The sequence below is a fragment of the Aplidium turbinatum genome, chromosome 2 (assembly GCF_918807975.1).
Source record: "Aplidium turbinatum chromosome 2, kaAplTurb1.1, whole genome shotgun sequence".
Classification (NCBI taxonomy): Eukaryota; Metazoa; Chordata; class Ascidiacea; order Aplousobranchia; family Polyclinidae; genus Aplidium; species Aplidium turbinatum.
In genome coordinates, this window is record NC_137473.1 from 50,892,901 (window position 1) to 50,919,185 (window position 26,285).

The window sequence follows — 26,285 nt, forward strand, 5'->3', positions numbered from 1 at the left end:
AAGTCACATTTTTTCCACGTCGGGGGCCCTTCAAAAGGGGGGGCCCGAGGCAGCTGCACCTTCTGCCCCCCCCCCCCCCCCCCTAAATCCGGGCCTGCACATATCCATGACGGCTCTGGTCATGTGGTAAGCATATAGAACATTGGTAGATAATGTGGTGTGTAGTCTAAAGACTAGGCCATATGCAAAAGATGGTGAGTCGGCGAGGCCCCATTGGAACATGTTGCTATTGATACGGGTAAATAGTCCACCTCAGTTCGTAAGCGAGCTTTACCCATGCTACCCGCGGTCTGCTCAAGCGCTTTAGCGTTTATGAAGTTGTCTGTTGGAGCAACTGTGTCTCAACTCAACTGGCAAACAACTGATGCCTCTTTACATCGAAACAGCGTTTGCTGATGTTAAACTATTGTTCTAGCTAGAAAATCACTGGCTTAATCAAAAGGGCAAAGAATTGATGATGTGCCTTTGATATACAGAAAAAACGATTAATTTTCTTAGGGTAGGCTAAAAATTGTTTACTCGACTAAATAAAATCAACCACAGTTATGGTAAGGGTAAGAGTTGAAAAGAACCTTAAAAAATGATTAGCTTAGTTATGAAGACTCGTCAGAACTTTGTCAAAACACACTGCTGCAATCGTTTCCTCCTGGCAAAAACAATAGTTTTCGATTATGATAACTGTTAACTTTCAGCATAGCATGGGTGATTATATCTTCTTCAATCAGTTGCCAAGAACATTTGTAGATGTTAAATCAATGTAAAAAGAACAAATTTTGTTTCACATGAAAAGTTCTATGAAAGCAACTGTTTTTCGTTTCCTTTTTGATTGCTCGCCTACTACATCCTACGATATTTCACATAGTGTGCAAACTTAGAAAAACCTCGACTATGTTCTGTTCTTTCTTCTGTGATAACCAGCTCAGTAGCCGAGTAGTTTTGCCTTCGGCTCAGGCGTTAGTAGATCTTAAATAGTTTCCAGGTCGGGTCAAAACGAAGACTTTAAAAATGGTACCGACCGATAGTATTCTTTCTTGCATAATGTAGTAAAAATAAGTCGGGTAATAATGTAATGACACTGTAAACCTGATATAAAGTTAAAAATGAGCCCTGTCGGTTGTAGATCGACAATAAATAAAGCCATATTAATATTCTTCTGTGATTTTGCTTTTTATTTTTTCTTGCTATTCCTAATATAGAGATTAATATTTTTTTTTTGAAATGCCCAATGTATTTTGATATAGGCCGTTGTTTCAGTTTCGGCTTTTGGTTGCAAATGGTTTACTTCATGAATAGAGATTGCATGCTTCGACACCATAGGAAAAAGTTTGCAATTGTTCTTTGGTTAATTCCATACTGTTGCATCATATGACGCGCTGCATAGCAGAACCAATAGTAAAAACCCCCGTGCATGAAATGTGACAACTTAACTTTCGGCTATTGTAGGCTACAGCTCATAATAAAGAGTTTAGAGAAAAGCTTTTCATAAAAGCGTAGTTCCATTTACGCATTTACGTGGCGTACGTAGGCAACCTACGTAAAGTACCACGCTTACAGTAAATTCTGTTTCGAAAGCAGACTTTTTCAAAATGTGAGATCAATTTGTAGATTTTTGTGCTGTTTATGACGTCATTAAATCGCTTTGTGGCTTGTCGTGTTATAGGCTACGTCATCCCAGTAAAGCTTTCCAAATTTGGATAGTTATATGTCGTTTATTGTGGTTGAATCAGAAAGTGACCATTGGGCCAGCAACCCCTACTTAAAAAGAAAAAATGATGTACTTTTAGAAACCAGCGAACCAAACATGAAAAAATCTGCTACAAAGTCCACTATCTCACCTAATATCAAAAATGAACAAACATAGACTAATAAGCAACAGGGCAAAACTAACTTGCTTGAAGTGGAAATTACTCTGACCTGAAGAAATACTTTTCTGCAAATTGGCTACATGAAACTGTGTTTACCATAATTTCACGGTCTTACTTACAGTAGCACTGCAGCGGTAGAAATTAAAAAGATATGCAAGAGTTCCGTGACCACGGAACAATTGGCTAGTGTTCAGGGTAGCCACTTTACCAAGTCAATTCCCACTAAGAAACCACCTACAGCAACGACACCGCAAGCCAATCAGCACATGTTTAAGTGGCTATCGTCCAATTGTGACTCTTCCAGCACTTAGCCAGGGAGTTATGGCTAAAAGAGTTATGGCTACTAAGAAAAAAGAGTTATGGCTACTATTGCCCTAACCCTCTACGCCATTGAGCTGACAGCGAAACGTTGATTTTTATATCGTGTATGCGCATTTTCTTTGTTCTTTCTGGAAACGCAGCCTTGATGACATCACAAACAGCGTAGCATCTGGTTGGTTATTGGTATAATTGCTGCAATTGGGATCTTACTGGGACTTTGCATGTTTAAGTGGCTATCTTTTAACAGCAGAAACTCAACCAGCGTTGTCAGATGCGATGTAATGTCCTAAATTTGGTGAAATTTTCAGATCGTTGGAGGAAAAATGCGAATAAGGAAAGTTCCTAGGTTCTGAAAGTTTGTAGCGGGAAACGATCACTGACAAAATCGGTGTGACGACCATGTTATGGCAGTGAAAGGAAGTCCATGTGGTGGCGTTCACCAACATTAAGATAAAAATCAATGTAAACAAAAATAAACATCATCTTTAACCTCTTCGATTCAAATTAAAAGCTTATTTTGCAGATTTCCCTTTTCTAAACTGTGAACTTTTTATTTACAACTAGAAAAAAATAATTTCGATAATAACCCCCTGTGTATCTTGTATCTCTTTCGCTTTGTTAATATGCTGTTCTTTGTTCGCTTCACAATCTATACAAATCCTTCCTATAATAGTTGTTTCTTTGTAAACAGCAACGTAGTCTCCGTACGACCTTTAGGCTACAACGCAGCCAAGCTGCAGCAACAAAAAGCCTTAGCCTAAATAGCAAGCTCATGCGATTTTTTTCAACAACAATATAAGGATAACGGAAAATGACGCAGCCGATTGTTCGTTGTCACAACTCTGTAGAAATTTCAATGCGCAGTCACCAAGCCTGCTGAACAGCTAATATCAACAACTTTATTACACAATTGGTTGAAAATGCTTCAATAAATAATGCCTAACAAGCTAAAGCCTTTTGCTGTTTTACAATAAAAAAAGTTCTCGCAGTTGTGTCTACTGCATAGCCAGTGCCGGTCTTAGGGTATTTCGGGCCCTGTGCGGAATATGCTTTGCGGGCCCCAACGACAATCATCCAATTCAATAGCGTAGCTAGGTATTTTGAAAGGGGAAGGGGCAAGGAGGTGGTTTGACGGTCGGCGGGCGATGCCTTATGGCGTGGACACCCAGGGTCTGGGGGACCTCCCCAGAAAATTTTGAACAATTAATTTGAATTTGGGGCATTCTGAGAGCATGTTCAACAAAAATTTGGGTATGAATATTACTGTAAAATGGTGCTGTCCGCTGTCAACAAAATCGAATTTCAACCTATTTCGTCCCCTGAAATGATCGAGAGATATTTTGAAATGTTTGCGGCAACTCCGATCAGCGACTTCGGCTCTGTTGTTTTTTTTCTCTCGATCTTTTCAGGGAACGAAATAGGTTGCACTTATTGAGTTTCTATGCTGAGTCTCTATGTTTTCTTGTTGCTAATTCTTTTGTTCAATTTTCCCCTTGGAAATGACAAAAGTTACTGCATTTTCTGAGTAAATTGCGGGCCCCCTACTTTGCGGGCCCTGTGCGATCGCACGGTTTGCACACCCCAAAGACCGGCACTGTGCATAGCCTATGTTTTAGAATGCGTTTAAAGATTAGTTCTTGGTGCTGCACGCGTTATTTACAAAGTAGCTTAGATGAGTGAGGTAGGCTATTCCAGGAAAAAGTTATCACTGCTCAATTCTTCGAATTGGCATGAATGCATTTTGTGACTGCAGTAGCCGGTAGTCTGATATAATTAAATGAATCAGCGCTGTACGGAGTGTACGCGTTCGAACTGGTTAGGCCACTGTGCAGCCAATACAATAAACTATATATATATATATTTCGATTATAACTAAGTTACAGCGTTTTAACTTACAACTTTGCATTGCAACAATCAGCAATAACTCTCGCTTTTCACCCCAGATATGACGTTTTTTGTTAACCTAATCGCTTAATGCAGCATGATCAGCGGCGTAGGCTACACAGGATTTTATAACTGGGGGAGAGGAGATTCGATTCAATTTGACATTGTTTGACAGAGAGTAACACTTAAATTGCTAAAATACTTTTAAACAAAAAATTTGGAACGGGGAGACATGGCCTGATGCACCTTCTGCGTACACCAGCGATTATGATACTTTTGAGAGTCTTTTCCATTATTCAGAGTTTTATAGGATACTTCAACGGCTTCTGTTGGTATCTTAAACGTTTTACACTGTCGTCGTTTACATTTTTAAAGACACATCTTTGAACACAAACTCTGGTATTAAAACTTTGCCTTAATTATGTCCAAGGTTGCTTGATCAGTGAAAATCTGATCATAAAACGACAAATTTTCATGAAAAAGTGGCAACACTGATTAAAGCAAGACTTTGAGACCAGGAGAATGTGAAAACAATTTGTAACAAAAAAAATATATATATTCGATTTGTTTATTAAGGCGACAAAAATAAATTTATAGTTGAAGAAATCTCAGCATACTTATCCAAAACGGTTTTCGGCCATTCTCACATTAATGCGACATCACAAGATGCCATATAGCAATGGTTCTCAACCTTTATGTTTTGGCGGACCCACCCCTTTTGGTGCATTCGAAGCGGTCTGAACTTTTGCTACATCGCGTCCCCTAAGGGAATCAAAAGTTTCATAAGTTTCGAAGCGACACACTCAAAAGAACGAGTTCATGTGATTGTAGTTATAGATATCCCTGGATTGAATATTACCCTAGTCTGTGGATTGTGGAAGTTTATGGTCCAAGCAAACCTGTTATAAATAGCCGCGTCATTCGATTGTGAAATTATTAGGGTAGTGTATTATGGGGATTAAATTTGAGTTTTGACAGGCCTTTTAGTAGAGTTGTGCTGTAGATGATTGTATTGTAGAGTTGTAACCGATATTGAGTAGATTGTAAAATTGGAAGTTATTGTCAATTGTAAAGTAGCTGTGGCAAGTAGTATCGTAAAGCTAGTTTGAAATCGGCTGAGACGTTGGCTGTTCAGAACTTGATTTATGTACGTGCTGGAAGTGGTGAACCATTCGTTAGTTCAAGGTTTGCATCTAACATCTCACAAGTACTGTAGAGCTGTTCGACTCTTTATCTGACTGTTCAACGTTTGATATCCCAATAAACTACGTCATCAATCTTTCAAAAGTGTCTTTACTTGAAGATAGAAACATATTGTGACAATGTTGCAAATTCGATGACTTTCACGGACCCCCTGAAATCGCTTTGCAGAACCCCAGTTGAGCACCACTGCCATATAGGCTAAACGTTTGCTTGAAAAGTATGAAAGTTGTACTTAAATCAAAAAAATGTACATACAGGATTGAAAGATACAGTACATGTATGTGAAATGTCGCCATCAATTAATTAGAGGCATATCACTAAAATACGTGAAACATAAACTTCTAATCTAAGGCAATAGCAAAACACTGATACTGGATATCTCACAAAATGTGTCCATATTTTTCAAAGCTCCCAGAGCGCCAAAATTGTGAATAATACAGTATATAGGCTATAGCAACTTTGCTGACAAGACATAAGATTCTTGATTTTCTAATAGCAACATTAGGTAATTTACAAGTCAGCAAAAATCTTTAAAATTTATTCTTAAATAGACAAATTTCCTGTGATGTGATAGCCGTCTATTTCTATAGGTCTCTGTGGTTAAAAATCTTTTCAGTTTCCTAACAGTGAAAGTTGGCATTGGAAACCAGACACTTCAAATACAACTATGGAGATCAAGTGCGTAGTAAAAATGAACAAAAAGCTAAGTTTAGGAACTACTTGAGTGAAAATTTTAAGGTAAAGCAAAAGTTATATTGTTTAATGGTCAAAATATTTTCCCAACTAAAAGTTTATTTTACAAACGGAGTGACGTGGTCAATGGCGTTGTTCAGTACGTGGTAGGTTATGCTTTTGCAAAATTTTATATGCTTCTTTCTCAAACATACTCTTCTGTGATATTGATAGTTCTTAACCACAAGTCTCAACTTGGCGACTTCAAGGTATTTCATGTTGGTGCAATTGTACAACAATTACAAGCCTCCTTTACACTGAATCATTACGAAAGGCTGCTTTGAATAACTATGACGCAAAGTGCAATATTTGTAAAGCTACCTCAACCTACTTTGAAGAGTGTGGGACATTCGGGTGAGTCACAATATCAGCGGAATATCAAAGAGAAATTCAAGTAAAACTTTTTTAAAGCAATGGTACAGAAAGAAAACCAAAGTTAGATATGTACTGTAGCCTGTAAAGACAAATTACATAACCACATCATCAAATAAAGTGGTTAACGCGGGTTAACTGTCATTTGCAAGAAGTATTTTATAACTGCTATTAACCAAACACATTTTAAGCGCGGAATCAGTGTTGTTTATCAAGTCCTGGACATTTGTGATTAAAAACTTGCGCAGTATTTTCAAAACGTACAAACCTAAGTCCACGTTATATCAGCTGCTTAAAAATAATGATATTCGTAAATTTACCTACTTCTACCTACTTCATTTCATATAGTCTGTAAATGTAATAGAAATTCATTAAACAAGGTATTGTAACTTCTAAACGCCGTGTTTCATTCATAAATTTGCAATGATTCAGACTACCGTATATGATTTGAAGTAAACATAAATTTACAAATACAATTTCTTCAGTTAGTTGAAAAAGTTCTTTATCGAGACTTAAAATCTGTGCGGTTTTGCATAAGATATTTTTAAGTTGGTGTCAATCGCAATTGGGATAAAGCTTTAAAAAACATCTGGCAACACTGCTGATTCCCTATTTCAAGTGTGTTTAGTTGAAAGCAACTCTTCAAACAACTTCTACAATCGAGTTAAACGCTGAATATCGCTACACTTAAAGTAGCTTCAAATGTACTCTGGTGAACTGCATTTAGGAAAGTGTCTTTTCTAGAATCAAGCAAGTCCTTCAAAAGGATAACGTTTTACAACGATTGATCTAACTTCACAAATCTGGATAATACTGAAAAAAAGTCGTCGAAAGCAAACTAAAGCATACATCTTGAATCAAACCCAGACAAAACGGGGCTAAACCTAAACAAGTTACTTTCAGAGATGAAAAGTATTTCTGAAAGGTAAAAAGTCATATTAAGAAGTTTATATCTTAAAACGAAGAAATACAAGTGCAAAGGCGCCATCTGGCGACTATAGAAACTTCAGCTAAATGAGCACTAGCGTCACTGTACAAATTGTCACTAATACATGCTCAAATTCAGGGATGCCAGTTTTTGAAAATGTTTTCTATCGGAACTTTATCGATGTCTTCCCTTCAACCAACACACCAGGCCTATTTGGTTGGCAAAGGTGCAATAGTGAAGCAAAATTATGACGCTAAGCTTCTAAGTAAACCACTATTTCCAAACAGTGGAGCTTGTGCACAGGATCAGCATGCAAGGTGAGGATCACTGGGCTGCAGCAATTTATTAGCAAAGCAACGATTTCGGCTTTGCAAAACGTTGACGCATGACCCTATTGCAAAGTAAATGACGTTGACGCAAAGCAACGATAAAACGTTTGCGGATGACCATTGTAAACGGTGTTATCGGGGTCTGCCTTTGTTGTTTAGAATTTGTTCATAAGAAATCCATGAAAAAGTGTGCTCTCAGAATCTAATTATTCTGTTTGATAAAACTTACAAAGATGAGGCGAACACCACCGCCCGAGCTTGTAATAACACGTGGATTGATTGTATGATGACGTCATTGATGATAGAAAAACTAGATGGATCATTCGAGAATGCTGTAAAATGCAGAAGGCGTGAATGAAGAAATGCAACAGGCAAAGCCATAAATAGCCTAGATAGTGACATGGAAAAAAGTGACATGGATTTGCCCCTTGCCTTACTATGGTTATGCTCACAGACATATGTACATTGTACATGTAGTAGGTTTCCTTGGAGCAGTTAATAAGCTTATTTGAAGAAAAGATTATTATTTATTACACAAATCGACATGTCGCGCAATGCAAGGGTCTGTTGATAGCGTCTCAAACAACAGCTATGCAAAACTAGTTTTGAATAATAAAAAAAAATTTAGTTTTGTAGAAATTAGTTCAAATACAGTATCAAACAATGAGTACTGTCAGTGTTGCCAGATTGAGAATTTGCTCCAAATGGAAAATTTTAATACTATTAAAAACCAAAATTTCAAATTGGAGAAATTTTTCAGGCTCTGAAAAGTTGCAGCGGGAAGTGCAGCCTGCAAGGAAGCCTGTAAAAACCTGGGTCTTGGAAGGAAATGTCTTTTAATTCTTCTAGAGACCCTGCAGAAATTGACCGAAAACCGAACCAAACGTGAGTGAAGACCTTTTTTTAAAGGTCTCCCTAAACTTAACGGCAGAACTCTTGAAGTCAATTAACAATGAAAAAGTGCTAGTAAAATGGCGTTGCAATTGGGGAATTAGTGAAGCAGTTGTGAAAAAATATATTTGGCGGAGTCTGGTAACACTGAATAACATAGTACTGTAATTGAATGATATTTTAACTTTTTCCAATTGAAATGTTTTGTCGAAAAGTTCCTGCCACACACAGTGCCTGCCACATTATCGACGCAGAAGCATGGACTAAGGTATGGTTTAGAAAGAATTTGCAGGTTTTCTCATACAAAAATGAGAAAACATATGATAGTTATCAAAAGCAATTTATATTAAGCTATTATTCAGTATGCTCTTCCCAATATTTATTAAACCTAGCAGCGTATGCTTTAGGGGGAACAGTTGAAAACGATAAAGGAGGATAAAGAATACGCTTGTATGCGTTTTCTAATTTCTTTTTGAAAGTGTACCGAGTGAAAAAATCGATCACTCCTAAATAGTATCGTTCCTCCCCATCAATAACATGCAATTCATTCCGATAATCCGGTAGAAGCCTCCGATTTTGAAGGAGTGCCTCTTCTCCTGTGATGACACGGCTGTTACGACAAAAGATATCTCGGGATGTTGTGACCTTTACCGATGAAACGGATGCTGCCTTATCTATCTTATCAACGCTGGGTCCGTGAGACGGCGTCAGAGATATAGATTTATAATCAGGAAGAGTTTGCTTCACAAGAGGAGAAGGATATTTGTCTTTTCTTTTTGATGGTTTTATTTCTCCTGTTTCTGTTTCTACTGTCGCAGTGGACGTCCCGGAGTGACTTCCAGTTGCATCTTTAACGTTAACCATCCCAGGAAGAGAGGATGCCTCACTTTCATACCCATCATAGAGAGCCGGAGATGCGGAGGGAGTTGGGATGTCTTTTGAATCTCTTGGTCGTATGGAAAGACGATGACCTTTCACTCCTACACTTTGATACTTGGAAGTAGATCTGAAACACAATAACGAACCTGAACAGGTGGTGTCAAAAGAAACCTAGGAAGACCTGCATAAACTTTCATGCAAAGTGGGTTTGAACCCTCACAGAGTACAGCTAAGAAGAACTGCGACAGTTGAAAACCGCTAATTATGGAGACTTTTTATTGACGCTATTTCGCAGCCAACTGGTGTGACATGAATTATTATTATCATTAAGTGGGGTCGCGGGAGCAGATTGCAAAAAGAATGCGTCAATAAAAACAATACTTAAAAAAAACCATCACATGTTTCATTTCTTACTTTTGCGCACGTTTTATCACGGTGGCAAGATCGCTATTCTGTCTGATCTCGTCCTGGTGAAGAGACTGGACACCAATCAGCAGGCTATAGTCAAGCACCTGGATGTCGAGCAAAAAGTCAGTGTCGTGTTTAATTTGCTTCAGAAACCACTCCCGTTGAGACCCTGGGTAAAAAGAGAGTAAATCAACATTTTTTCAACGTTACCAAAAAAAAAACGATGGCTAGAGTTGGTCAGAGACGACATCAGTGCAAAAAACCTGGATAGAATCAACTCTAACAATAGGGAAGCATGGCAAAAGGCATGAAAAATCTGGCGGGCACCTGCTAGCGGGGACAAACGCTAGGTCTCATCTACTGAAGGGACAAACAGATGATGAAAGAAACTTGAAGGACAGACAGTATATACTTGTTCGATCGAAAAGAAAATGACAAAATTGTCACTGAAATGAAACAATTTTTATGGTTTCTCCACACTCACTGGCATGCTGGTATATCGCTTATATAGCAGTAGCTAAAGCTAATTTATGTCATGCTGGAGATGTTAGTAACAAAAAACAAAAGACGAAGAAGTCTTTCTACTAACTAATTGGAAGAAATGACATAACTTTTAACTTCTAAATGTAATTTAAGAGATGTATTACAGCAAGTATGTAGCAACCTAAAGAGTTACTAACAAATGATTATTTTACAACAACAAAGCATATAACTCATAAACTTTCAAACACCAAGGCACGTAAACTCGTATCGTCATTATTAGATCAACAACAAAAGAAAAATACCCAGCGCAATAAAGAACAGTGAATGAAAGCGTTTGAACGGATTACGAAATCATATCGACAGCACAACACCGCGCTTCACTGAACAAATAATGGAACAGACTGTATGAAAGCTAAGCAATTGAGAAAGGAAATACATCACCCAGAGTGAACGATAATACTTTATATGTACATTGAACCAACCTTAAATCAATTTAAGAAACTAGAATGAACGCTTTGCATCCGCACAGTTTGGCCCCGAAACTCGATTACAATAAACAAACACTTTATAAGCGTATGATGCACTTTAGGTGTCTTCAAAAACGCTTTTGTATGACTCCGTGTCGGTTTAGTGGTTTGATTAGCACGCGGCACAGAAAAATCTTAATTTTCTTATGGCATACCAACCCTCTGTCAAACGTGTACATTTCTTTGTACAGTTTGTAACGTTATTGTGCAACTATGCGCAAGCCCAGCTAACACAGCCATGCAGGTCCCGTGCGGGTTTAGGGAGGGGCTCTGCAGGCCCGTGCGGGCTGCGATGCCAGTGCGGGTACTGCACGGTCACCATGCAGTTTCGCTGACGTAGACATATTTAAATTTCCTTTGATTGCTTTTTTAAAGCATTGTAATTCTCCAGAACTGACTTTATGATTATTGTGTTATGTAATAAGCAATCCCAGCGTGTTTGTAGCCACGAAAACAAAAATTATCATTTTACTTTTATGATGCTATAAACTGTAGTGGACCGTTGCAGGAACTATATGCGGTGTAACATCGTTAACTTCTTTTTAAACTGTCGGAAATGATTTTGAGAGACTAATAAAATCTTTAGGTAGCCTTAAAATTTATCTAACTGTCGAATAATCTTGTCAGCGTAGTTTCAGCAGAAAACTCCAATACTCTTTATAAACTGTTGTGGAGCTGTACAGTAACTGTGCAGGCAGGTCGCTGTGAGTTTAGCTGCCATTAAAATTCGTTCATTTTTGTTTTACATAATAAATGTTTAAAAATTGGCAGTTTCGAGTTGGTTTTAGCAACTGCCTTGATATATAAATAAGAATGAATTATACTATGCGGGCTTGTTAGGTTTCGATGCCAATGCCGGTACTGTGAGGGAACAGCGCGGTTTACAACGTAAAGCTGTAATTAATTTTGCTCATTCTGTCATTTTCAACTATTAAGTCTTCTCAACTGACTTTATAATTATTATGTATAGCCAAATAAACAATTCCGGCGTGTTTGTAAGCTGCAGCCACGAAAACAAAAAGAATTGTTTTACTTGTGTGAAGCACTGAAGCTACATCAGTTTTCCCGCGCTTTTTTAAAGTGAACAGCAAAGTTTTTGCAATCCAGGTCTAAATATATCAATTGGAATCAAGAAAAATTTAGGCCTGGAGAATAGCTAGATTTGGACAAATTGAGAAAGGAATGTAATTGTGGTCATTTTAGTTGCAAAATTTTCAAAATCGATGAAGAACTCGCAGAGAAGGGACAATTCAAAGAAACCTTGATTTAGCCTAGCCAGACTAGCTAGGCCTACCAGTGAATTCGGCAGCCATTTTGTTATTTGCATTTTCTGAGTTGGGTCGCTCGTAGATAGCCACTTTTATTGTTGAATTTTGAAGACAAAGTAAAGAGAAGTCACAAGAAATGGTTTTGGCCTTTTTTATATTCCACCTAACCGTACCGTAGTCAACCAAGTTCAAACACTACCCAGGCTTGGTGCTGTAATCATCGACTCTAAAGAATGTTGTTTATGATTACGGTACCCAATCAAATTTGTAAAGAATTGAATCTGGACTGTTGATTGTACGGTACTGTATGTTACAACTCCGTTTTTGTTTAATTTTTTTTTGTTGGCCAATAGTTTGTAGTTCTGCACATTTTTGAATTTATAAAAATGTAAATGTAATCAACTCAGTCTGACTGATTTTATAACTTTTGCCTAATTTTCATATTTTATGACGCAACAATAATATTTTTGAAAATTTGACCTTTCGAGCTGTTCCTTCTCTTGTTTTTTTGTTGTTATTTCTATTTTTGTTTCCCCATGTTACAGTAATTGATGTCTTAATTAGGCTACTTGATCTATTTACTGCAACAGACCACTTTTTATTTTCACAGCTGCATATGTTTAATTGCGTAGCATTTTAACCTAATTCACTTGTTTTAATACCACTGTTTTAAACTGAAATTATATGCTTAAGGTTTGTCTGAATGAAAAGTAGGCCTACATCAATTACAGATAAGTTAATCTTCACTAATCACCTTATACGTTATTGCGCTCAATTATATATATTGTATCTCTGCTTTTTTTTCTACAAGTCACTCAGCTACACATAAACTCAATAACTACTGTACACAAAAATCCAACACAGTAAGCCATTCTGAAATTGCTTCTACAAATTAGTTCAAAGAAACGTAAATCTCGTAAACTTTGCGCGATTTACAATTTGCAAAATTTATTGGTGTCTTTCTGTGTGTCTAAAACAAGTCCTGGGGGGTGCTAATAGCCAGATGTCTTGGAAAACATTATAAATTTCTACAAATTTTATTACATTTTCAACAAAGGGCTCAACTTCGGAATCCAACTTGGAAAATTTGGGGGGGCCATAACCCCTTTCGCCCCTTAGTCACAATTCGCATGCATGCAAATTGTTAAAACTATTTGTTAAGAAAGTTCCTGAGCAATATGGTCGCCAAGCTTTAGTCTATAATATGCATAGTTTAATACCGTACATCTTGCACAAGATGCCAAGAAGTATGGAAGTTTGAATAATATTTCCTGTTTTCCATTTGAAAGCCTTTTAGGACAGCTAAAAGCTATGGTGCGTAGGCCTCAGAATCCTGTTGCTCAAATTGTTGCCCCCTAAAGATGACACAACCAAGTGTTATAAGCAACAACACTTAGCTGGACCAATACCACTTTCTCACAGACACTGTAGTCAGTACAAGAAGTACATTGGAGATTTTTTAGTATCTACGTCGCAACGTAATAATTGCTTTGAAGTTAATAACCAGATAGTTTTGGTGAAAAATATACTTGTTGCACCTAATGGAGAAGTTAATGTTGTAATTCAACAGTTCTTAACCTTGCAATGTTTTTTTGACACCCCATTGAACTCTAAAAGTCTTGGAATATACGTTGTATCAAGACTTGCCTGTGATCTTTTGGTTGTACCAATAAGTGCATTAACCAAAAAAATTGTCTTATTACCATTTAATGATGATTTTGTAGCAATGCCGTTTGTGCATAATGATCATGGAAATTTTTATAGTCAAGTAAGTGTTCAGTATTTACACTATAATGCATTGTGATATGTGTATGCAACTATGCATAATATGAATTTTTTAGATTATGTATGTTCTGTATGTGCTGTGGTAACCTCAATGCTTAATTACCAACTTTGTTGGCAAACATGTTCAATTGTTCATAAATATATCCATATGCATAATATGAATTTTTTAGATTATGTATGTTTTGTATGTGCTGTGGTAACCTCAATGCTTAATTACCAACTTTGTTGGCAAACATGTTCAATTGTTCATAAATATATCCATATGCATAATATGAATTTTTTAGATTACGTATGTTTTGTATGTGCTGTGGTAACCTCAATGCTTAATTACCAACTTTGTTGGCAAACATGTTCATAAATATATCCGTTAATATACTTTTCAGTGTGTATTAATCTTAAACCTGTCTTTTCAGTGTAGGTATATTAATATTTACCCTAAAACTGTGATGGCTCAATATGCAATAGTTGAATTTGTTTTGTCCACAACTGTAGCAATTATACCATCTACGATGGTTTCATGGAGATGAAGAAGCTGCATGTTACTGGCCCCCAAGATCATGGAGTGCTTCCAAACGAGAAAAGTCTGTTATTGACAAGTGTGACTGTTGCGCATCCTGGTTCGTTTATGATATACATGTTCTCGGAAAAGCAGGTGTGAAAATACTAAACGTTTGAAGCACTTAAACAAAAGTTGTTTAAAATGCTAAACTATTGAGTTATCTTTCTCTTAAGTATATATAGAATTGCTTGGTGTGTATAAAAACTGTCAATAAATAACACAAATATTCTAATTATTGTGCTTCCATAACTATGCATTATTTATTATACGGTACTCAGTATAATGCAGATTGCATGTATTTTGTACTACAGTATCTGCTAACATGCTCTCACTTTTCTTTTAGTCAAGTGCTGAATGTAATAGCAGAAATAAGTTAATTTTCCCAGTTGAATAACTGCTTTGATGTCTGTCAATGCAGCAGCATTAATGTTCACATAATAGGAACTGATAGGAAAAGTACTGATTCAGTTTTCGAAGCAGTTTGATGTTCTTGAAGTAGTTTTTCTTCCAAACTCTAATTTTTATGATGTTTGGATGACGTTAACTTATGCTTAATATATTTAACTACGTAAATGCAATTTCTTTCAGGGACATATGAAAAAGCGTTGAGGAAACAACAGTTGTCACTGGATACATCTGATCTTTCCACTGATAATGGAGTAGTGGCATCCACTCCTAGAAGGAAAAGAAGGTATGCTTATAGTTGACTAGAGGAATTAACTGCTGGAGTTTTTCACAATTGCTTCTGGCATGTATGTTCAGATTGTCATGCATAGCACCAAGGGAAGAAATGTTTACATGTTATGTTGTTTTCGTTTGGTGCCTAGCTAAGAAGCTAGTAGTGTAATATGTACTGATATAATAATTCAAGATTACAATATTCCATTCCACTTGTCAGCAACTCAGTTTTGAGAGAAAATTAACGTCATGTAGATTAACCATTTCATGATGATTCAGGAAAACTGAAAAATATGAAGAGCACTTCAAAAGGTATGACAGTTCTTCAAATGACGAAAGCGAAAGTGTTATGCCGCGTGTACCGCCAAGCCTCATGTCATCCCGTGATGATGAGAGGTTGCATGTTGCTGAACCTCAGCATGAAGTGCCAATTGATCCAGAAACGAGCATTAACACAAACAGGAATGGTGCGTTAGTTAATGCAATGAAAATGCCTTATCACTCTCTGCTTAAAACAGCAGTCATCCTTTTCGTTTGCAAAGCTGATTACTTGAGAGTTACCTGTAGTGAGCGTTTTTGCTTTTGAGCGGAATTAATCCTTAAACATGTTGAAATGCATACATGTCAGAAAAAGTGTTGTTACAAACTAATATTGGGTTCAAAGTAAGTGAAAAGTGTATGCAATGTTACATTATAGTGAGGCTTAAAAAAACTTTGTATTTAGACGCAGTATTGATGAGTCGGACAAAAAATTGTTGATACAAGTTCTAAGAAACCAAGAAGTGATAAAAGACACGCTAAAGCCTAAAAGGTGCATTCTGGCATCTTGTCATCAATTTTGAGGAAGACAGGGATGAAAAATATTTCACCAGATATTTTGCCAGACGGAGCTTCGTTTCCCATTAAATCTCGCAACAAATTGGAGGCGATGGAAGAGAAACTAAAAGAAGAAACTTTTATGAATGGCGTTGTAAGTACATGTAGCATTTATACTGAGCACTAGTTATTTAACTTGAGATTTGGTGCAATCTTTGTTTTCAGATACCGTTTCAATACATTGCTGTAAGAAAAAATCAGAACAATTTAAAACATATATCGCTGTAGTTTTCAAACTTTATGAAAACCAAGTATTTGACTGCGTACTAAACAAAACACTGTACTTCAGTTTGATGTTTGGCATGTGTTGTGTGCAATCAATGGGTTAAGCCATTAAGGCAGTGATTCGCAACGTTTTTGACCTTGCGGCACCCTGGAAAACCTGGATCAATTTTATGAGGTTGTCATGTGGCAAAATGTCATGTGGCTTGCAAAATCGCTGATTTAGCAACAACTGTCCACCTGCGAGTGAAAATTTACAGCAAAATTGTACAGCAAAATAAAACAAGCTAAAAAAGAACAGTACACTCGCAGATTTTTCATCACATGCCAGAAGTATGTCATTTACGATTGTTAATAAAAGAGTTTCACTACTGTGACCTTTTTTATATCCATACTGGTTCAAGTCAATCAATCAGTCCTCTTGCTCGATGTCCGGGTTGACATCATGCGTAGAACCAATCAAGTGGGTTATGGTCCTCCATTTACTGGGGTCTTCTGCAAAAAGTGAGGCCTCTTCCAATGACAGGTTTATCTCTGTGAGGTCCCTGGACACCGTGGGCGTTTCCATCCAGCCTCCTTCGGATCAAAATGAAGTAAGGCGAGTGTTGGGTGATCGGCAGGGAGACGAAGCATATGTCCGAGCCAGCGGTGGCGGGCAGCGAGGCATGAGGCTGGAAGCTGCTGGGTTTGCCTGCGAAGCTCAGTGTTGGTGACATGCTGTTGCCATTTGACACCCGCAATGGCTCGGAGTGCTCTGCTGTCAAAGCCATCATCATCAAAAATGATCGCTTAGCGAGACATTTTTCACACATATTTCTGATATTTTCTGTGGTTTATTAGTAAGTAAAACATCCAGCAAGTGACCCAATTTATAAGTGGGTTCAGAGATAATTTGGGTCAAGCAGAGCATGAAAGAGCATGACTCCAGCAGAGCATTGAAAGTTACTTTGTTAATATCAACAGCATCCAAATGAATATTCACATCACCACCAATCAATATCGAATCACATCTTATTGAAATAATTTCAAGCAATGAAGAAAATTCAGTAAAAAATGTGTGCCAGGGGATTGATAGGAGCCTATAAAATGATACTAATACCATTCTTTCATTCCTATATGTTAATATTAGGCTATGTTTGTTCAGGTAATCAACAGTACGTAGTTGGTGAGTAAAAGACAATCAGTTTACATCATTTTTATTTTGTAGGAGCACTCAAAAGAAACACTTCAACAAGTCATGCATCAAGAAGTGATGCAGAGAGAAGTGTCAGTAAATTGCTGCGAGGAAGCAGGGATCGTGGGAGAAGAAGAGCCAAACGATCAAAAGCTCTTGCTCTATCTATATGTGATCCTTATCCGTTGCTCTCAGGGCCTGTGGATTATTGTTGATTTCAGGGTCATCAACATTTATCGTTACAACTTTGAAAGGTTATAGTAAGGAAATGAAGCAAAATTTTTGAGTAAAAAACGTGTAATATTAAAGGAAAAACATTAAAAAACTAATGTCAAAATTATCATTTAATATGTCCGCCCTTGGCATCGATCAATTCGAGCTCTCCGAGAGCTCGAGTTATTCAATCTCGCATCCAAGGAGGCACGTTACCGAATATCGCTTTCAGCGACGAAAATAAATTCGATGTTCAACATCATTTTAACCCTCAAAACGATCGTGTTTGGTCACGTCAGGGGGATGAAACACCTCGTGTCGCGTCTCGGACGCAAAGTGCTGCCGTGACGGACTCGGGTAGTTTGTTTTACGTGGGTCAGGGAGTGAAACTGAACAAGGAAAACTACTGCAAGGATATTCTCGATGGTTCATTGTTGCCCTGGGCTAAAAAGCATTTCAAGAAGCGTGCTTAGTCTTTACAGCAGGACTCAGCTCCGTCTCATGGAGCTAAAGATACGCAGGAGTGGCTTTCAGCCAATGTGCCACACTTCATTTCCAAGGAGGAGTGGCCACCCTCCCCCCCCCCCCCGATCTGAATCCTCTTCACTTCGGGATCTGGTCTTACCTTGAGAGCAAGGTCTCGTCGTCATGTCACTGAAGTTTGAAGGCTCTGAAGATGAAGCTTCGAAAGGAATGGACCAAAATTCCGGAGAGCGTAATTCGTGTAAGGCGTTTTCTAAACGTTTTCAGTTGGTGATCGACGCCAAGGGCGGACATATATAATGATAATTTTGACATTAGTTTTTAATGTTTTTTCTTTTAATATTACACTTTTTTCACTCAAAAAGTTTGCTTCATTTCCTTACTATAACCTTTCAAAGTTGTAACGATAAATACTGATCACCGTGTGTGTGTTCTGTTTTTTGGTCTTTTAGATACTCGTTACACTAAATTGTATTTGTAAAATTAAAAAAAAATTCACTAATTTTTGTTGACTTTGTGTGCTGTTACAGTGTACAGTTAATCAGCAGTTTGTACCTCAGATACTAAAGTCAACAGTGGCATGCCCTTTCGTAACCACGTCCAACCCGCAGTGGTTAGCATTTCATAAACCGCATTTAGCCTGCACACATATTGCATCTAGCCTGCGTTTAGCCCGCTCGAAACCACTGCTTCCCCTTCGCTCAGCCCGTGCACAAACCGCAGTTTTCTCGCGTTCAAACTGCGTTTAGCCCGCTCGAGACCACTGCTTCCCCCTCGCTCAGCCCGTGCACAAACCGCAGTTTTCTCGCGTTCAAACTGCGTTTAGCCCGCTTGGGACCACTGTTTCCCCGGCGGCCAAAACCGTACGGGTACTATAAGGGCCGCCCGCAAAGGGCCTGCAATGCAGCCCACACTTTACCTGTACAGGGCCTGCATACTTGTGTTAGCTGGGAGCAGTATTGAAAGGGTCAATCCAACATTGAACAAACTAATTTTCCAAAATGTTAAAGCTTAACACAACAACTCTGTTTGCAACAGTCGAAATCGATTTGAAATGTTCGTTTGACTTCATGAAGATGTTAAAATTGCAGCAGGTAACACCAACTCTCCGTAGCCCTTCTCTCCTAACTTTAACGTATTTTTAGAACTAGGTTATGAAGTCTGAGCAAAAATACTAGAGTCCGAAATCCAAAATCATCTCATGAAATTTAATTTTTGGATGTTTCATAAACTACAAGGCAGAAGAAGTTACACTCAAGGTCGTTGAGAAAATAATTTGGACCCGGTTCCAATGAGATCTTCGGGCCCCATATCGAGACATGTTTTAGAAAAACGCACTAAATCCTAAGAATATACGGTGGTTTCTAAGTTCTCTGGCCCTTGAAAAGGCTACAGGCCCTTAAAATCACTCCGGGACCAAAACTACCCTCTGATTGCGTCAACGCTACTGGTTACACTTGGTTGAGTTTTGATTGCATTGGTTGTCACATACCCAGTTTGATTTTTCCGTCTTTTAGGTTTTTTTCTTTCAATATGACAAGCATGCTACTGTCTTCAGCTGGCGTGGTGTACCTGCCGATTTCACATCCTTTGATATCATAGTGGTGATGTATGCGCTCCCCAGGGTAAAATATGCTCAGCATGACAAGGAAGTAGATCTAAAAAATAAAAAGAGGAAAGTATATATATTTTTCGGCACCTTTTGCCATGGTATTGGTATGCAATCAAAGAGTTTTAATTTGTGGCAGTGTTGCCAGTAAAAAAAATGTCTTAAATTTAGTGAAATTTTCAAATCTGAATAAATTCCCAGGTTAAGTTTGCACTCTGCCCAAGACTTCAAAATGTCCCAAGTCACAAGATTGTGTGTTCAACGCTTGGAAGTTTTCTTAAATTAGGGGAAAATCCCTATCTGGCAACACTCTTGGCGAAAGTCGTCATAAACAGAGTCACTTCCCGAAAAAACTACATTTCAGGTAAAATTTGTGGTGATATTCATCCGCTTCTCAGAGATTCGTACGAAACGGTTGTAATATCAAAACAATTTAAATGTTGCTTATCTGGCAACACTCTTGGTGAAAGTCGTCATTTCAGGTAAAATTTGTAGTAATATTCAGCGCTTCTCACAGATTCGCACAAACCGGTTGTTGTATCAAAACAATTTGAATGTTGCTACAAACTACAAAGAACAGATTTTCATATATTTACTGACCATATTATTCAGAAAAGGTTTTGGAAAATTTTGGACCACACAACCGGTATATAGCTTGTTTTTAAATATTTCTAACAAGTTTAAAAAAGTTTTTTAAGAAGTATGGATTTGCACATCACTGATGCCAAGTTGTTTATTCAAAGAAAAAATCAACCCTGAAAAAGTAAATAGGTTTTCTCAGTTAATATTTTTTCTTAATGTTGAAAAAGTTTGTTTTTTAACACATTACCGTCTGCTGCGGACTGAAATTATAAAAGTTTTATGCTAACATTATAATGATTTCAACTATTAATAATTAAGGTGTAAACTATTTTGACAGCATGCGGCATGATGATCTAATATGCACAAAAATCTTTTGAGTATCATCATCATCATCAACCAATTTAGATTATACAGGCCATGAATTAATCCTCATGTCGAGGGTGTGGCCTGTCTGTCTGTCGAGAACGAAGTCTTCCCCTCCACACTTCACGATTTATTGGGTTGGCAGAGTCCATGTTCAGGGCTACAAGGTCACGTTTTACAAGTTCTTCCCAAGAAAGTTTTGGTCTACCTTGACCCCGCTGTGCTGCGATGTTGACACATCTGACCTGTGAGATCCAGCTTGAGCTGCGCTCAACGTGACCAAGCCATTTCAGTCTGCCTAATTGGAGGACTTCACTGATGTCTTTTAATTTGAGCTTTGATAGCAGAGTCTCAAACCGGATGTTGTCCTCAGGCCCGACCAGGCAGGTCCATCTTACCATCGCTCTGTCATTACGTTGTAGGCGCTTGACGGTGCTTGCTAAAGTAGCCCACGTTTCAGAGCCATAGAGCATGACACTCCTCATACAACTGGAGTAAACTTGTCCTCTGGTTGCAGCAGGAAGTTGCTTGCTTGTGAGGATAGGGAGAAGTTCTCTAAACTTTTTCCAGGCTGACTTGCACCGAGTTATAGCCGCATGCTCACACCCCCCTCCAGAAGACATGGTATCACCAAGGTAGCAAAAGTCAGCTACCACGTCAAGTGTGCCACCTTCAATCTCAACCTCGCTTACCGGCCTGCCATCTATTGGTCTTGCTGTGCCCTGACAGCGTGGGCATGAGTAGTGTGGGTCCGGTCTGAGTGACCCATTAATTCCACTACACTTTTTGTGGACCCAGTGGGAGCAATTGGTGCAGAAGATAGAGTTGCTACTGGTTCCACTTAGGCATACCGAGCAAGGGTGCTTTCCTGATCTTCTTAGGGAGTTCTGGTTGATGCCAGAGATCATTATTTTGGTCTTACCCATGTTCACTCTTAGGCCCTTTGCTTCCATTCCCTTCTTCCAGGCGACGATTCTGTCAACTAGTGACTCCAATGAGGTGTCGATAATGGCAAGGTCATCCGCATACAACAGCTCCCAAGGGCAGCCTGTGCGCAGTTCGAGTGACAGGGCCTCCAGGACAATGATGAAGAGCAGTGGGCTCAATACAGAACCCTGATGCACATCTACGCCTACTTTGAAAGTGTTACTGTGCCCATCCCCAACACGCACACAGCTCCTAGCATTCAGGTACATTGATTGTACTATCCGTACTAGCCATTCCTCAACACTCAGCTTTCGCATGGCCCACCAGATCACCTTCCTTGGCACTCGATCAAAGTCTTTTTCTAGGTCTACAAAGGCCATATAGAGAGTCTTAAAGGCCATATATGTACTCTGAAATATTAAAATGCAACAAGCAACCACGTGTTTGCAAATGGCTTTGGAGGCAACTGACTGTTATTATAAATGCCAAAAATCTAGTCAAATAAACAGGCTGAATGGAGCTTCCTAATTACACAATAGGTATGTCATGTAAATTATGTGGCATATAACAAAGCTCACCCAAAATCATATAATGCGGGGACAATTTTAACAGTAATTGAAATAGAAAATTTAGAAACAGGAGCCTACATGTCTAGTCCATGTGATAATATTGTGCATCACGTACATATAGGCTATATTACAAGAGGCGGCAGTGATGTTTAGATTCACAGGGATTTCACTTCTTTGACAGGTGCATATGTAACTACAAACAATAAATGCTATTAATACTACAAAAGTGCTCAATGCCAAGCAAAGAAGCCAAGCAGAGCAAATTACATCAAATTCAGTTACTATTTTCTGATAACCTCTACAGCCTGTTTTACCTTTACTGGGGGTTATGGCTGTTAGAAAATAGTAAATGAACTTGATATGTAACTACAAATGTGCAAAAAAGCAATATTACCGGCTTTGAGAGTAATTTCAGCTTCACACTGTGTAATCCAATGAACTTCACTAATAGACTGTGTGGAAAATTTTCAAAGTGGTCAATGTATCTGAGATGGAATCATAGAACAAATGAATTAGTGAAATAAAAACTTATATACTTCAACAAATCATTTAAAACAAAACAAGAAAGAAAATAAAAAGACTGGTTGCTTTCACAGCCAATAAACGTTACAGGTGCTAGGAAATATCATTGAAACAAGTGAATGGGAATTTTACATTATTTATAATATGCTTTTTTTTTACATCAGCAGCCTGTCAAGCTTTTTCTTGATCTAAATTGAACGGATCAATATCCTTTCACTTCGAGATACACTCGAAAGAAACTTTTTCAATGACTTGTAGAGCTTTTCAACATCAATGTTTAAAGGTTTTTCAACCGCATTTAAAATATTCAACAACAATTACATACAATTGTCAAAATCTTATTGTGAAACTATTTTCTAAAACACTTGAAAAACTATCAAGGTTTCTTACACTTATCTCAGATTGCAATCTTTTCATAAAATTATGAAATTATATGCAGACTATTTCAATTTACCTATCTTTATAAAAAGATAACAGGTTTTTGTGATGTGAATCAGAATTAAACAACTTTAACACAATAACACAAACTGCAGATTTCACTCCCTCATTATTTTTAAATACCATTAATTCCATTTATGGCATCACTGCTGATTATTAGCAAACTTACCTTACTAAAATCCTCATGAAAAAATCTGCTTCAGTTTTTGTCACAGTTTTAATCATCAATTGTCTGTTGTTTCTTTAATAAAAGTTGTAAAATTAATATTTGAAAGCACCATAACACATTTCACAAAACATAACCATGTGCAATGTGCATCGTGCAATGATCAAAGTTACTACCACGCGGCACAAAAAAGGTGACGGCTATGCTGTTGAATAAAAACAAACTTGCAAAGTTTTATTTGGTTATTTGAGGATTTGTTGCCTACAACTTAGACAACAGATAATAAATATATAATACAAACTGATTGTTAAGAAAGTACAAATAATGTCAAATGCAACATTAATGCAGATATATATTTTATTAATCAAACTACACTAACTAAAAGACAGAAAGGCTTTGAAATGACACACAAACACAAATAATAAATGCAGTATAGCACATAAAAAGTTATATACAGTAATCTATCTTACGTGAAAAAGAAATTTTGTCCACTTTTTGAGTTTGAAAGAAATTCTAAATAGCGACAATCCTCCTCTAAAGGTGAAATAATATCCATGTATGTTGACGATGGTATTCCAATCATTTGACGAAGATAGGAAAACACATTTGGAGCATATGAATGAAAATGGATTGTCTTAAAAAAACATGAAAAGCATTAGAAAATAACAGACGTGCAATACTGAAAATTGGTTTTAATTTATCCAATTTTAAATAATGCATAGGCCTACCCTACACTGCAGCCATAGATATGGTGTAAAAAGCATTAGAAATGTTTTGCAAAAAATATACAGTTGGTTATAAAAATAGTTATATCATTGTCAAACAACAATTTGACATGCTTAAAGATTATAGCCTACCACATTGTTGAAGTCGCAATAAATGTCATCCACCCTCACTTCCTTGTAATCATCTTCGAAAAGATCCAACTAAAATTTATTAAAAGATGAATTATTATATACAACATAGCCAATGCAATGAAACCACTAGACCTTGCATGAGAGCTCTCAAAACTGCCCATTTGTCAAAATGTGGTTGGAACACATGAAAATGAATGGAAAATATATATAACAAGATTGATGATAAATACTTGAAATACGTAGACAGAATGTTAAAAACAAGAAAATAATCAACAAAAAAACATTGAATAAATTAACTTAATAGGCTTACAAATTAAACAAAAAAAAGATGCTCCTCTGGCATGCAACCACTTATTGATGCTAGAGTTGCAGCTTTTCATTGCATACGGTACCTCATATTCTTTACAGCGGATTAGAAACTCTCTCATTCCAAGTCGAATATATTGTGTAAATAAATATTTTGAATGTTCTTCTGTAATTTCAACAACATCCCTACGTTTCCAACGTTTACGAACCCTTGTGAAGTAATTTTCACGTTTGACTGCAGTTAATTTAGACATCCTGATGATGTAAACATGAATAGAGCATAGCAATAATTGACTACTATAGAGTATAGACACAACACAATATTGCTGAAAGTGAGTTAATAGAATTTTAAATAACTACTTACAAAAATAGATTTATTCTACTATGTACAATTGTACAATAATCAAATACATGTCAATTTTCTCAAATGTGAGATAAATTTTTCACAGATTAGATTAGTTCAGGTAGTTTATTTTGCATATAGACAATCTGAAACAATGTCAGAGGGCTAGTCACTTAGGCACGAGATTGATAGTTTGAGTGTTTTGTTTTTACTTGACCTGTTACTTCCACTCGGTGCTGCTGAGTAGGCTAGATGGCTGTTCTTAAAGTGCGTGCTTCAGCCTAACTGAATGCACACACTAGAACTTGATGTTGAGCACCCAATATGGAGCACCAAAATAATTCAAGCTTGAGTAATTTTATTTTACAAGTCTTGCTTTCCAAAGTAACTTATTCATGCCATTGTTCCCACAACTATGTTTCAGTGGCTATAATTAAGTTGACATACATTCTAACCTAAACTACTAGGCACACTGGCACAGGCTATACAAATGGTTTGTCCAGTTTGAAGTCATAATATAATAATCTTCCCATAAATGTCAAAATAATTTGTTTGTTTTATTATCTTTATCCTGCATTGCGGGAAAGCGGACTTGAGTGCTATGCATCAGTGTATGCCTTCCGACGTACACCTGGCCCACGCTGCAGCCGACTGCAATGTCTGTTTCCGGTTGTCTACTCTACTTATGACTTAAATTTGGTACTACCCATTACTCAAAATCGATTACTGGGTAGAGGCAATTATCGTAAAGTTTCTTGCCCAGAGAAACAACAGCAAGTGCGGGTGGCTGGAGTCGAACATGCAGGCTCTCGACTGCGAGCCCAACGCGCTAACCACTCGGCCACTGCTGCCAATTTGAAGTAAACAAACCGTGAACAAAGTAAACAATCTAAAAATAAAGTCTATCTGACGTGACCACGTTCGGGAACTATCAGTGTTAGTTTTTTTTTTAATTCTTTATTTTTGTTAAAATCTACACGAAAGTTTGTTTTTTACCTTTATCCTGCATTGCGGGAAAGCGGACTTGAGCGCTATGCATCGGTGTACGCCTTCCGACGTACACCTGACCCACGCTGCAGCCGACTGCAATGTCTGTTTCCAGTTGTCTACTCTACTTATGACTTAAATTTGGTACTACCCATTACTCGAAATCGATCACTGGGTAGAGGCAATTATTGTAAAGTTTCTTGCCATCAGTGTTAGTTGCTATGAAAATGTTTTGATTTTGCTGTGATGACATCGAGTGGTGAAAGTTTCATGCAGCCTGGTTACAAATCATGTTTATGGCAGGGGACTCTTTCGAGCTTGTTAGTTTGGCATTAAATCTTTATCCTTGGACTGACAAAGTCTTTATAGACAATTTCTGGTAATTTCGCATAATTGTAGAGATTTTTGACGCAGGGCCGATTACCGAGATTGACAGAGTGAAGTTTTCCGATTGTTGAAGCAGGCCCGTAACTAGCTTGGAGCACGAGGGGGGCAATAAATATTCTAGAGGGGGTCAACTTTTACCTTCCGTATCA

General features: G+C 37.6%; 2 protein-coding genes across 2 annotated transcripts; one reads left to right on the forward strand and one right to left on the reverse strand.

Annotated features, from left to right (window-relative positions):
• Positions 1-4,622: 4,622 nt before the first annotated feature.
• On the reverse strand, positions 4,623-24,673 carry LOC145765023 (phosphatidylinositol 4-phosphate 5-kinase-like protein 1). The gene is made up of 8 exons (XM_082576755.1): positions 24,506-24,673; positions 24,114-24,182; positions 23,727-23,890; positions 23,260-23,331; positions 22,525-22,615; positions 19,573-19,738; positions 9,819-9,981; positions 4,623-9,531 (listed from the first exon to the last, which is right to left on the reverse strand). The coding sequence occupies exons 1-8, from the start codon at positions 24,671-24,673 to the stop codon at positions 8,880-8,882; spliced, it is 1,545 nt and encodes a 514-aa protein (XP_082432881.1). The 3' UTR covers positions 4,623-8,879.
• On the forward strand, positions 14,790-18,070 carry LOC145765694 (uncharacterized). The gene is made up of 4 exons (XM_082577515.1): positions 14,790-15,125; positions 15,392-15,579; positions 17,418-17,584; positions 17,897-18,070. Exons 1-4 carry the CDS (start codon positions 15,007-15,009, stop codon positions 18,068-18,070), a joined length of 648 nt encoding a protein of 215 aa, XP_082433641.1. The 5' UTR covers positions 14,790-15,006.
• Positions 24,674-26,285: the final 1,612 nt, after the last annotated feature.